The sequence below is a fragment of the Pelobates fuscus genome, chromosome 1 (assembly GCF_036172605.1).
Source record: "Pelobates fuscus isolate aPelFus1 chromosome 1, aPelFus1.pri, whole genome shotgun sequence".
Classification (NCBI taxonomy): domain Eukaryota; kingdom Metazoa; phylum Chordata; class Amphibia; order Anura; family Pelobatidae; genus Pelobates; species Pelobates fuscus.
In genome coordinates, this window is record NC_086317.1 from 302,183,427 (window position 1) to 302,198,324 (window position 14,898).

At 39.0% G+C, this 14,898-nt stretch overlaps 1 protein-coding gene across 2 annotated transcripts in view; it reads left to right on the top strand.

Annotated features, from left to right (window-relative positions):
• EDAR (ectodysplasin A receptor) overlaps window positions 1-14,898 on the top strand; it is a 135,934-nt gene that overhangs the window by 111,589 nt on the left and 9,447 nt on the right. Inside the window, exons 6-10 of one of the 2 annotated variants that reach the window (XM_063444622.1) lie at window positions 8,028-8,114; window positions 11,159-11,290; window positions 12,052-12,123; window positions 13,068-13,143; window positions 14,073-14,232. In XM_063444622.1, coding sequence (XP_063300692.1) covers window positions 8,028-8,114; window positions 11,159-11,290; window positions 12,052-12,123; window positions 13,068-13,143; window positions 14,073-14,232 — 527 coding nt within the window. The remainder of the gene's footprint in view (window positions 1-8,027; window positions 8,115-11,158; window positions 11,291-12,051; window positions 12,124-13,067; window positions 13,144-14,072; window positions 14,233-14,898) is intronic. The other variant, XM_063444623.1, reaches the window with a different exon arrangement.

The following is a 14,898-nucleotide window of genomic DNA, read 5'->3' on the forward strand; positions in this document are numbered from 1 at the left end:
TCTATGTCCGCCCGGGTGTTAGGCAGTACTCAGCTGTGGTGGAGCTTGTCTCTCCCGCCGGCAGATCGTGTAAGGTGGTGAGAGGTCTCGTGTGCCGGCCTGGTGTTCAGGTCTCTGTTTCATCCAATACCTGAGGTAGGAAGCGTGGCGGTCGAGGCGTGGGTGGTCTGGATTGAGCAGGGTCGTCGCGAGGGAGGAGGGACCTCTCCCCAGCTCCAAGCTTCTTGGTGGGTTGGCTTCGGTGTGCTACAGGCTTGGGAACGCAATTGGGCCGGGCCTTTCCCTAAACGGGCGCTGCAGATAGCCCCGGTGTTTCGCCGCCGCCAGCGGCGGGCGGGCTTCAGGCGAGGTGGCAGAAGCTTTAAAGGGTGCCCCTTAGTGACCCACAGCTTGGGTGGGCAAGTAGCGGTATCAGTATGCTCCGTCGGGATGTAAGGCTGTTGCTGGGGGGCGCACAAAGGCAGACGGGGTGAGTAAGTGCCCGCTGTCATCAGTGTCCCCTGCTGCCGCTTGTGCCGAGGGGGTATACGGAGGGGGGGTAGCCCCGGGGCCAGCTCTCGTTGAGGTTTGGGGTGACTCACCCGTGACCGGGAGTTGTAGAGTCGGGCCTCGCGTCGGGTTCCCCGCCTCCGTCTTCCCGCCTTCTCCGTCCCCCTCCGGGTCTGTGTCAGTATTGTGGGCTTCAGAGTGGGGTACCTTGGAATAGGTGTCGATGGGGTCCCCTCCTGGGTTCCCCTTCTGCTGTCTAATTTGGCCCAGAAGTCCGCCAGAAGTCGGTCTATCCTCTCCGATAACGGCAAGAGGTGGGGTTCAGGCGCTAGGGCCCTCGTGGCTTCCGCCATTTTGGGTGTCGATGGCCCGGCGGTTTCTGCGCCCTGGTTTCTCTGCTGTAAGCTGCTTGTTGTTGCGATTGCCGGGATGACCCCCACCGGCAGGGGGGGGGGGAGAAGGTGCTTTAAATGAGCCTCCGGCGCAGCGGGTACCAGTCGGCTGGGGGATCGGCCGCCTCCCCCATGCCGCTCGCGTAGGCCGCATGCAGGCCTCGGGTCCGTTTTCTGGACGCAGTCGCCGTCGCTGCTCAGTGGAGCAAGATAGCGGTTTTGCCATCGCCTACCACCGTTTCTGAGGCTGGAAAACTTGCTGTGAGTGGGTAATTTCAACGTTTTTGTGTTGATTTCGGGTTTTTGGGTCAGGAGCTCCACTGCTGTGCGACTGCTTCGTTTGGCTGTCAGGCTCCGCCCCCCCATGCCATCCAAACTTGTGCACAAACTACCTCTAACAGTGCAGCAACATTTCAATGACACTATAACAATGTAATTTGAATCAAATCATTTTAAAAAGTATACACATTCTGTATCAACATGCAGTTACATTCTTACTTTCAAATTCCTACTAGTAAAAACGAGAAGATAGTTACAACAAGATAGGTAAAGAAGATAGTTTCTGATAAATTATGTTCCTTGTATAAAAAAGCCAAAAATTACAGTGTAATAGGTTAAAAGACTCTGTAATGCAAATATAAAAGGGGACACTTATCTAAAATCGTACATAACTTTCATATTTATAGATGTGTACTTCCAGTTCTTTGACCTGAAACAATTTCAGTTCTTCCATACTACTGTACTGTGAGCTATTCAGGCACATCTTACAGGCACCTTTGCACAAACCTGGTGAATGTGTAGTCCCATCAGGCATTAGGCAAGATGAGGGTGCATTTTCCTGACTTTAATTTATTTCAATTAATAAACTCAAAAGTTCTGCAATTACTGAAGGCCATAATTTTGATATTATTTTCAAATTAGTGTTTTTCCATTTTGTAAAATGCCACCCAAAAGTCACATACTTTTAATCCTCATTGATATGTAAGTCAAGCTTAGTCTCCTTGAATCAACATAAGCAGTCTTATTGCTGGTCCCTATGTGTGACACATTTGAGTGAGCCAAAAGGATGTTTGCCTTAACATTCACCATTTTCTACAGGCTGTCACCTTAATCTTTGATGGCCACTGGCAATTAAATGATGATAAGACCAAACGTGACTCTCGGATCAGTGGTAAGCAAGTAGAAACTGGCCCGTACTCAGATTAATGGGTTAATGTGAAAACAAAGTCTGGTGATGGCCTTGGTCAAAGGCAGTGTACAGTAACTAAGGACAAACTAGGGTGAGACCAGAGGCTTAGTCACAAACAAGAAGAGTTATGTCAGAATACAAAAGAATAAAGACAAAATAGAACACTAACAGCACCAGTAACGTTTGACAAGACATACAAATTGACTAGAAAGCATCTTGCAAAGGAAGTTCTGCCATGTAGTTATGATTTTGCCATTGATTTGACACTTATGACTCTCAACTTAGAACTGCTCTAGCTCACAAGGAAAGGCCTGTAGTGTACTAGAATGGGTACTGGTGCAGTAGAGATGCCGAAACTGAAGACGGAGGTTGGATTGCAGTAGGTGCTCATAGGTGCAAAGCTTCTAAATGACACAAGTGCATAGAATCCTGGACCTATTTTGGAAGCATTATAGGATAGAAATATTGCACATGCAATTATTTTAAGCAAGCAGGAATTGTTTAATGTTTTATACTTTTTTAAGTATTAGTTTGCTAAATCTGCTATTATTCCCCAGTTTTCCCATTTCATTTCAATATACACCCCACCTTTACCCACACAGACAGTTTAATTGGAGCCTTAGAACATAGCCAGATAGTATTCTTGAATCTTATGCGATTTGCAAGAATGAATAGCACATTAAGTAGGGTGCTTGGCAGAACGTGCAGGGAGGGCTGCGAGTCAAAGCTTGTTGGTAAAATGAGAAACAGACAAAACATCACTTCATCTGCATCCGATAATTAAAGGCCAAACTCAGTAAGGAGATGCTGATGGCCTGGTGTAGCCTGAAATACGTAATTTGCAATTTTAGATTTTTTTTAAACAATCTTGGCATTGTTTATTCAATTCCATTCCTTTATAAAGTACAGAGGTTTGAAGCCAGTAGAGTACCTGCTTGAGTAATGCACAGGACTTAAAGTACATCAACTTGTGGTTTAGTCTGTATAATAAGACAGACATGTATACATAATATAGAATTTCAATTATTTTAATTGTTTAAAAATACAAAATTGACGACCATTTTCTGAAGTTAAGAGAGTTTCTATAGATATCCTTTAACAGTATTTAGTTAATATAGCAGTCAAACTCAAGTGGGCCAGTGCAAAACAATAGGAAGGACAAGCACTCCACTAGAAATTTGGGTGCAAATCTCCAAGGTCTCCTTCCAATACCTCATATGCCATAGAAATATAATAATGAGCTGCAACGCCAAAATAACTGTCAAAGACATTTATTCCACTAGTGTGGAACCGGCAACATTTTGACCCGACTCCAGGGTCCTTGTCAAGTGGAATAAATATCTTTGACATTTATTTTGGTGTTGTAGCTCAAGTGTGCCTGCAGTGACACAGATCTCATATCTCCTGATATTGGTATATTGGTAGGTGTGATGCCAGGACAGGAAGAAGGTGGGCAGTGCCATACCTAAAAAGGGTGCATGCCGGTTATGCACTGAGCATCACTGGAGATAATCTACAATACTCATGCATGACCACCAGACTGGTGAGCATCACTGGAGATAATCTGCAATACTCATGCATGACCACCAGACTGGTGAGCATCACTGGAGATAATCTGCAATACTCATGCATGACCACCAGACTGGTGAGCATCACTGGAGATAATCTGCAATACTCATGCATGACCACCAGACTGGTGAGCATCACTGGAGATAATCTGCAATACTCATGCATGACCACCAGACTGGCGAGCATCACTGGAGATAATCTGCAATACTCATGCATGACCACCAGACTGGGGAGAAGCTCTCATAGTGAAATAGTGTGGGTTCCTATACACAAAGCACTGCAGGACCACTTTCATACTGAAAGAGGTCTCACATATCTGCGACTGCACTTGAAGATGTCCACTGTGACTTTTTCCAAGAACTAGTAATCAGGGGGAGAACAGCATGTAGGACAGGAAACCCATATTGGAATTGTCCTGCTGGATTTGGTATTTTTACGACTTATAAGAAAGTTTGCTACAGATAAAATCTAAGTCTGCACTCTGACAAATATCATCCGTACTCTGTCTGCGTCCCCTGTTTATCATGTGACAGCTGAACCTTCTTTTAACACTTGTACATGGGAACAATAACGTTTGCTGCATTTAATATACTCTGTAGTATTCACATGCCAGTATATACATGTTTATTGTTCTTTTACAACTCTAATAGTGTATGTGTGCCTGGCATTCACACTGTCCTTGCAGTACACGTTTTTTTTTTGATGGCTTAACTAGAATAATACAAGTGTTTTATTTTTTCAAGACTGTGTCATAGAACATTAACCACTAGATATTATAATCACTTTCAGGGATATATGTCATGCGTTCTCAATGTTTTATAGGCTTACTTATAACATGCATTATGAATTTTCCTGGAGGAAGGCAAGTTTTCCACGAACATTACAAAATTTTATGAGACTGCATTTAACTTTGTGGAAAATGTCTTTATTAAGAAAAAGCACAGCTGGGTTTTTGTCTAAACACACTTTACATTTCATTAAATTAGCATATTTCCTAGAGGAGCTAAAAGTTTATTGGCTGTATGGTTGGCGTTCAAACACATTGAGAATGTTGTTCTATTACGGTATTTGCCAAACGTTCTACACTTACCCGTTCTGGGCCTGTTAGACATAACATAAGCCACTGTGTTACAGTGCCCTAAAATTAAAGCATTGAAATAGGCAACAGCCAATCTATGCATGCTAAAAGTCTGCCTGACCAAGACAGGGATTCTAACAAGAAAGGATTAACATAACGCACATATAGGGAAGAGAAACAAGTTCACAAAGGAAAAATGGGACCACAACAACAGCAGTTTGAACAAAGGGTTGCAAAACAATGTACCAGCAATAGCTTCTGCTAATAGAGAGCTAATTTGGTGTAATTAACTGAACAAAAATATGTAGGAATATAATATGAATAAAAAATATTTGCTATTATTATTTAGTTTGACAGCACTTTGTGAGCGAGGATACACTTAGATGTTGATGTTGGTAAATTGATACCTGTATCTCATAGGAACTATCTTTGTTCTTACTTTTCTAATTTGGTGATTTGTGAGGTTCGCACTCTAGTATTTAGATATATATAGATGATTAAAGGGATTCTATAGGGTTAAAAGTACAAACCTGTATTCCTAACACTATAGAGCCCTCAGCACCCCCCGCCCTACCCCTTGCCAATAAAGGGTTAGAAACCCTTTTAACACTTACCCGATTCCAGTGTTGATGTCCCTCGGTGCTGGGTCAGCACTCCGTCTCCTCTGATGTCATCCAACAATGGGGCTAATGTGCATTCGCTGATAGCGCATTAGCCCCCATAGGAAGGAATTGAATCAATGCTTTCCTATGGGGATTTTACTGACACTGGATGTCCTCATGCAGACCATGAGGACATCCAGCATCAGTCAGGCGACCTACAGTCTGGTAAAATCCCATAAGCGCCTCTAGTCGATGTATGGTAGACACTCCACCAGAGAGTGTTCGTGCTGAAATGTAAACATTGCAGTTTCTTTAAGACTAAGGGGGACTGGGACACTACACCCAGACCACTTCAATAAATTGAAGTGCCTATAGTGTCCCTTTAAGTTTCCAAAAAGTGCTCAATGTAACCCTGTAAGTGCTCCTAAAAACATAAACCTATAATGGCTATGCACAGTAAAACAGAAGATACAGAGCAGCATTTGCAGGATAAAAATATATTGTGCTAAACTTGGCAAACATTGGTACTAAAATGACCATCTGTGCAAATATATCTAATGAAACACCCTGCATTTCACAAAATAGCCTTATTTATGAGAATATTTTCAATTAGTCAGCATTTAAATGAAATAAGCAGTGAGCGATGAGGCCAGAGAGCAATGTGTGAAAATGGAAAGTATAGCCGGGATTGAACATTCTGTAAGTTCTACGGACAATATAACTCTTCTTAAAAATAACAATTATTAAATAGATAAAGCTGGATCTACAAAAAAAAAGAAAATTACTATCTTGGACATTATTGCCTTTATTTTCTGGCACCTCATTCGATTGTGTTTGACCTAAGGTTGATCTGAAAAGCTCATCTATAAAATTGAATGTTTGTGATTGAAAAACACAAAAGAATGATAATTTGTTTCATTTCGAAACTGTGATTATGTTCAGGTAAGATCAGGTAAGATCTGAGTATACAAGTCTCTGCCATTCTTCTGAAGAATAGTACAGGGCAGTGGTTCCCAAATCAGTCCTAATGGCCCACTAGCAATCCAGGATTTATATATATCCCGGTTTTATTCAAATGGAGATACTGACAAAAACTGGACTGTTAGTGGGTCTTAAGGACAGATTTGGGAAACACTGGTAAAGGGTATTTCTGGTAAAGCATGGATACAATAGACAGAGAATAGAAGGAAAATTGCTTTAACAATCTCACACTGTTATGGGGTTCTTGTTGCTAGGATACAGATAAAATATGTTGCTCTGGGATTAAACAATTAAGGATGAAACAAGGGGAAAAAATTATACTTTCCCTGTAATTTAGGACTTAAAATGTACTTGATAATGGCTGTGAAGACAAGGACAAAGCCTTTTGAATAATGTTTGGAGTGTGATGTAATACTTTGTAAGGGTCACTGTTGTAACACATTGTCAGAGCATGTCAGATTGGGGTGCGTACAGTGCAGCTGCACTCCTTGCTGTGATAAGTATCAGTATTTGATCTCTTTGTGCTAAACCAGTGATGAAAACTGATGCCCTTGTGATGTCACATACTAATTATATACCGAGGTACAGGCTTATAGCAGTGCTTGTGTTGTGTTTGGGAGATTGCCAAGATTTACTCTTAACACCCAGTTACAATAGGAAAAAATATTGTTGTAAAATAAAAGAATTACAGAACAACTCTGAGGTTAAAACCGTGTGAAAAGTTTTGATTCATCCTAGTTTTATTAATAATTAATTTCTTATATTCTTGTTTGGCAGGACAGTTTGCTGAATCCATAATAAACAGTCTACAACTATATACTACTGTATTATTTGTAACAGTGTTTTAAATGCCATTAATACACTCACTTTTCAAAAGGCCCTTATATTTAACAGTCTTTATATAGGACTTTTTTGATGAGAAGTTTGTAGTAAGTAGGAATTTTTGTTTATTAAATGGAGTGAACTTTGTTCTCATCCAGCAAGTTCTCTAGATCAGTGTTTGCAAGATACGCGTGAAGTCTGCATTCCATTGAGCAGAGTTGGAAGATGCTCCCTGATTTTGTTTGATCGGTGTGAAATCAATTCATAAATCATGGTGGGTCCTTTGAAATCTCAACCAGGATTAATTCATTGAGCTCACATCAATAGCTCATGAATTGCACATATTGTTGGGAGCGATTCCAAGCCCTGCCCAAGAGAATGCAGAAATCAATTTCCTGCAAAAACATGGTAATCTGGAAACCTTCCTCTCTGTCATTTGCTTGTACTCCTAACCTGGTACAGAAACTCTTAGATTTCATCTTGCACTATCTTCTCATAACTTGGGCAGTGAAATGAGAAAAATAATTGCTAACCCGTAGTCTCCTTTACCAGCCCACTTGGTTTTGAGATTTAGTTAAGTAAACAAACCCACTGTCTAGAAGGCTACCATGCTCACATCTGGAATTTAGTGGAGAATGTTGCGACTTTTGACAGATTTAACTGCTGTGTGCCACCTGACATTGTCACAAATTGCATACGTTGGTGTTGGAACCCAATGTAGTGACTACAGTTCACATGGATGTCAATTTTCTATAATGTTCCATCTCTGTAATTGTCTTTGGATACTATGGCTAGACCTTTATTTATCACTTAATAATTGCCTTGATGATGGATATATTATTTTGCTTGGAGTTCATTTAAAAAAAAAAAAAATGTTATAACAATGTATCATTATTTTTTGGCAGGTTTGGCATCATCGGCCGTGTTTTCTGCTGGTTCATCTAGTACCAAAGGCTTGAGTACCAGCTCACCTTTCCAGCGTGGACACAAAGGTAATAGAACTAATAGTGACACCAGCTAGTGTTTGTTATATCGAAAGGTGACCCGATTCGAGCAGTTAGTGCACTACAAATAGGGAATTCAACAAGTCAGAATTGCACAGTTGCTCGTAGACAGGAGACATTTTCCTTCTTTGTCAGATATGTATTAACATATGTCATTTAATAATATTTATCCATAATATGCATGTTTGGATATGACAGAGGGAGCTGGTAACGCTGCCGACTCCCTTTTTTTTTTTTGCGCATGCACAGTGCTGTTTTCTCTGTGCTGTGGGGGTTAATTCTCCTGCAGCACAGAGTCTATCAAACGAACAAAACGAAAAGTTAATGCATTCGGCATTTGCTCTTTCGTTTAATTTATATTTCATTTGTAGGGCTTTCGTTTACATTTTAGTAAACAAATACGAAAAAACACAAAAAAGTTTGACTAATACATATTCGGACGAAAACTAATGCACATGTCTATTGGTTACATGAGCTGCTAAAATTTGACTGTGTCCAGGAATGTGCAAACTAACGTCTAAAACATCCCTTGAATTAAAATCAGGTAAAATCATAACTGAATAAAATGGAGAGTACAATCGCTTATATGCGTAATCTTATATCTTAGGTTATACCAAATTTCTGTGAGCTGCTATGCCACCGTGCTTATCTTTCTATCAGAAATTGTGGAGAGAAAGAATATCAGGTGTAGCCCTCTAATAATAGTGGCCTGTATTTATATACAGGTTAAACTATGTTCTGTATATTTGTGTTTCTTATTTAAGGTTTATCTGAAAATATTGGGACTACATATAAGTGTATATCGACCCCTTAAGGTATATCAAGTTTTTCTTTTATACCAGCATATCCACTATTATTAGAGCGCTACACCTGATATTCCTTCTCTCCATAAAACCATAACTGCAAGGAGACTAGTAGATAAGAATTACTATGGATAAAATTAGGATACTAAAATCTGAAGTTTAAAACAGCATTTAGGATCCTCCCCCCCTCACAACCTCCACTGGCACAATGCGGGGAACAATGCAGGGAACATGGAATTGTTGTGATCTATTTGATGAGCAAATAACACGCAACATTTTCATGCATTGCTCTATAGAAAACGAAGAGCTAATTGGATGAATTTCTTTAGAAAGTAGTGAAACTGTAAAACTCCAGGTGAGGGAATTTCCAGTGTGAGATAAGGATGTCACCTGTGTAAAGGGTGTAGTCTATTCATTGCCTTAAGGATTTTTGTTTGGAGAACATATAAAAATGATGCTGCTTTGCTTTTTCAACATCTATTTAGTGACGTGTTAATAGTGAACAACTACAAATTTTAATTACTGGTTAAAATGGTATGAATCGCAAATGGCAAACTGGAAAGCTGGTACATATGATAATATTTGAATGATACTATAGATGGATTTAAGCCACCCGCCATCCCCCCATCCCCCCATCCCCCCATCCCCCCCTCAAATAAAACAATAAGCAATACGGATTACTAGATATTACTAATGCATTATGTCATTGGGGGTATATCTTCAAACAGCTTGAAAAACCTTTTAAAAGCCCTCCCTTTTTAACCCAGCCAAGACTTTCTGTGGCTGTCCAATTACATACTTTCCAATGCAGCTCAATGTGCTTTAGGCAGTTGCCTGCCTCTTAAGTTTAGCTCCACTAACCTAAACTACCAAGAATTAACAGGACAGGTTGTCTGATTGACAGTCAGGGAGGGTGGGGTGTAACAAGGTTCATTTATAAAAGTGCCAAATTTAATGTGAGTGGGGTCCAGAGTGTCCCAGTGTGCCTTTAAGGAAAATGATTGGAAATATTGAAGTGAAAAAAGATGGAACAATGTGAGATTTGCTCTGCAACCTTTCTAAAGGATCACACTAGATCACATCTCAATGAAGTAGTCAACATGCAGAGGCTCTATTGGTTAAACCCTACAATGTAAAACATTGCTGCTTAATAGAAACTGCACAACTAGAAGCCACAGTACTGAAAGTGTGCAGCTTGCAAGGAGAATGGAGAAAGGGCAGGACATGACGATAATTCCTGATTCTACAGAGCAAGAATACTGTTGAAGATAGTGCAGAGTCGGAAAGGGGTGCTGCATGCACCCATCACTGGCTGTCACTTGGGGATGATCTCACCACTACCCCATTATTACGCTTCAATAAAGGAGCAGTCCAAGCACCATAACTACAGCTCAGTGTAGCACTTGTAGGGAAATGTTGCCTTGATAATGCTGAATTTACACTTCCCTATTATCAATATCAATTCAGACTAACCTTGGGGGCAATAATAAGCTGTAAAAGCTGGGCAAATAACTGTAATAAATACAACTGTAATAAATGACTGTAAAATACAATCCCAATTTTAAATCAAACCTCTAGAAACACAGCTGTTTTATTTATACATTTCTTTACTTCTTTGTTGATAATGATTGTATTAAAGGTTCACTACAGGCACCCAGATCACTTCATCTCAATGAAGTGGTCTGGGTACCATGTCCCCACCATTCTAACCCTGCAGCTGACAACATTGACGTTCTGTAGAACGGCAATGTTTTCATGGCACAGTTTAAATGCCTCTAGTGAATGTTGCTCAGACTGTTACTAGAGGTGCTTCCAATGAAATTGCATAATGGAACTCTGGTATTTCAATCAGAAGGTCTCAGAGAGACAAGCGCACTAGCCTCCAAATGCTTTCCTATGCAAAAGCTTTGGATGGCTGGGATCATCAATCTCGAGGATTTCAGCCAAGAAGGTGGAGTAAACAACATAAACCAGGAATACACATTTGTATACGTTATAGTGTTCCTTTAATTTTAAAGCATATAACTCTGCATATGATCATTAACTATTGTCAATATCTGGGTAAAACATCCGTAAACAGAGTTTGTTTGTTTGAAAACCTTCTTTTAGTGTTATCTCAATATAACAATTTAAAGTGCATTTATGTAAAACTTAAAAATGTTTTACTAAAAATAGTGTTATATTGTAAGACATTTGGAGTTCTACCTAACATGTCTTGTGTCATTTCAGTAGATATCCAAGGACAAGGACACTTGGCCACCGCTCTGATAATTGCAATGTCTACAATATTTATTATGGCTATTGCCATCGTATTAATCATCATGTTCTATTTCATAAAGACCAGACCTTCGTCTGCTCAAGGTAATAACTGATAAGGTGTTTGTCATTCAGTGAGATTTGTTTGTGTTTGATGAAACCTAAAAGTGGTATAAATTTAAGTCAAATATGTCAGATCAGATATTTATAATTATTCATTTTTCATTAAAATGTAATTACCGGTAATTAATTTCAGAAAATAAAATACTTTCTTATGCAGAATTTATGGAGCACAGTCTTAGCAGGATAGACCATAGATTGGGCCTACTATTCGCCTCGTCTATGCCAACAATCCTAACCAGAACAGCATGTTTGCAGCCTGTAGCCCAGTGTTCTGCTAGTACATCTCAGTTTCTGTCAGTACCAGTTCAGGGCCTATAGCCTCTCATTCAGTTCACCTGACATGCCTTTTTCCTTTGCCGTTACAGATTTTCATGTTAGGACTCTGTACATTCCTGACATCTGATTAATAACCATTAGAGTCACATTGATTGTCAAATAAACATTGCTGTTTTTCAGAAAAGCAAATGCTTACATTTGCCTGAATGCAGAGATAGAGTGTGTGCACCCAAACTACTACATTAAGATGTGGTGGTTTTGGTGCTTACAGTGTTCCTATAATTGTTAGGACGCCTTTCTTAGGATACAGTGAAAACACCACATTACTATTTAGAGTTATTTGTTCATAAAAATACATATGTAGGTTGTTTAAATGTTTTGATCTTATTGTTATATAATCACATTTACTATGTTGCATGTATTGAAAGTGCACTAAATAAATAGTGCTTCTTGTTTTTGCATTGCAGCATGCTGCACAATTCATGCCAAAAACGTAGAGGCCCAAGTCAGTCAACAGGAGGAGAAAAAGGAAGTGCCAGGTAAGTGTTAATACTAATCACATGCATAGGGGCATCGCTAGGGGCTCAGATAGAGCAATTTCACACATCTGGCAAAGCACTGTTTCTAATGGACCTAGTGGACACAGCTAGTCGGCACAGCTAGAGTACACATGTGTTTTGAAGCACAGAGAATTTTCTGCCTAGGGCAGCACAAAACCAGGATACACCACTGGGTGGAGGCCCAGACCTTGTGCTTTGTCAGGGGCCCCAAAATTTCTGGTGGCGGCCCTGATGATCTATACACTAGAAAGCTAAAGTTGTTTTGATGTCTATAATGCCCCTTTAAGCACAGAATACTTTTTATCCATATAAAGAAAATATTTTATATTTTTGAACTTAAAACTTTTACATTATCAGCAGTAGATTGCTACATTTTATCTCATTCCCCATAATCTTTTTTAATATTGTAAGCTCGCGGGCCATCTACATTGTGTTTGATTGAGAGATTTTTCAGGAAAATGATGACACTTTATAAATAAGTATTGATAATCACTTGTAATTGCAACACTGTCTATTTTAATAAGTCATTGGGCATTAAATCTAGAATCATTGCAAGCCCCATACCCTTACTGGTGACTTTTTTTATGTGCATTTATCCAATCGCCCCCCTTTCGAACCAGATCGCCCTAACATATTCAAGGCATGAGTACAAGGCATGGAAGCAAGTTGAATGAATGAAGGGGCATGTTGACTTTTGAATTGTGCCCTAAAAATGATTTATTTATTTTTCTTTAAATCTCTCATGGCATTATATTTTTTTTGTTTTTCTTATGTATATTTGTATGTACTGATTGTCACATTTAATGTGTAGTGTAACAGTAACATTATATAACATACATATAAATATCAGTATATTTTATCCTGATATTGATGAATAATCACATTTATCCTAAAATAATGATGATCAATATTCTGTTTCACAGCAGAAAATGTTGTTATATTTTCTGAAAAGGATGAATTTGAAAAAATGTCTGAAACACCAACTAAAACTGAAAAAAAGTAAGTATCCATAATTATAAATATGTACTGTAAATCAATATCATGCATTTACATGAACTATAGATTTGTTTTATTGTTTGTTTGTTTTTTTATGCTATTTTGGCTGTTAAATTCTGTTTATTAAATATTTGAAAAGGAGAGATAACGTGAAACCAAAATTACACAATTTTTAAATGTAATTCTTTAGGTATTTGCCATCGTTTAGGCAAATGTTGGGGAGAAAACATATTTAAAGCAGAGGTTTCAAAGTCAACACAACTAAGGGCCACTCGTGAAGTCATCTTCTTCTATGGGGGCTGCACAAATGCATACTCACTGATGTGAGTATGGATACACATAGCTACACTCCTTTACCACTCACACACACAGCTACACACTCCTAGGGGATACAGGGATGACCAGCACTGGAGTAAAGTGTCAGATAAGCGGGCTCTATGTACTCTATGTTGTCTTGCTTTGCATCAACACATATGCACGTTATTGGAAAGGTAAAAAAAATGATATACATTACCGAATACAAATACTCTGTGATTCTTGTTATGCCTGCATTAGAAGTATTTTGAGGATTCAGACAAATAAACAATGTCTCAGCATCTGCATGAAAGTAGCCTCTGCCTTCTGTGGTCATATCTGAAGCTGTATAAAAAAAAAAAAAAAAAAAAAACTAATTGAAGCAGAAGCTCTGTTACACAACCTTGGCATACGAGCATAGCAAATTAGAAACATTATTTGATCTAGGCTTGATCTAGGGGGCATCAACATAACTGAGGAGCCAGATTTTCAGAGTCAGCATGCTGACATCTGTTTCCTGTTAGAATGTTGCTGTCTCTAAGCTTTCCAGGTAATTACAAATGAATTTAAATAATTACATTAATGCTAACAAATTATACTTGGGCCATTAAAATACGTACCATTGCTTTTCTCACTAGTGAGAATGATGCATCTTCAGAGAATGAACGTCTTCTGAGTCGTAGCATGGACAGTGATGAAGAAGCAGCTATTGACAAGCAAGGCTCCGCAGAACTCTGCCTGTTATCGTTAGTACATTTGACAAGGGACAAGTCAACCACCAATGGCAAATTAACAGGGGTAAGGGATTTTAAATAAAAATAACAGCTCATTTTTTCCACTCCATAAATACATTTCCACCCCATTACACACTTGAAAAATAAAGGAATCCTAATGCGCCCTTAAACTGTTACAAAATAACATACACCATCTCTGTTGGTATTAGAGTCCAAAGAAGTAAATTAGCAGTGTAAGTCAATAAGAATTATTTAACATGAGTTGACAAATAGCAAATATGCACTTACCACTGACTAATTCACCTTTAATTTAATGGTTGCCAGAAAAATATATGGGCCGTAATTAATAATTTTTTTAAAAAGTTCTCAATTTAGGTGCTACGGCCTCATAGACCTCAGATTGTATTTAGGTAGCCTGACTTGTGTTGTTCATGTAGTGTGACTTTACACCTTGTCCCTCTAACCATTTTTGTTTTTTTTATACCTAAAAAAAACACAACACCCTCTAGTGAATATCTAATAGCAATGCAGTTTATGTGGTTTCCTCTGGAGAAGTTTGCTTGTTTTTTCTGGTGTAAGAAGAGATCCACTAGCCAGTAATTAGCCAAGTCAGCTAGCCAGTAATTTGTACAAACCTTCCAAGACACCAGAAAAATATATGTAGAGACCTATCAAAACCAATATGAAGGATGCCAAAAATGCAACACAGTATTGATAACCGTAGCACAAC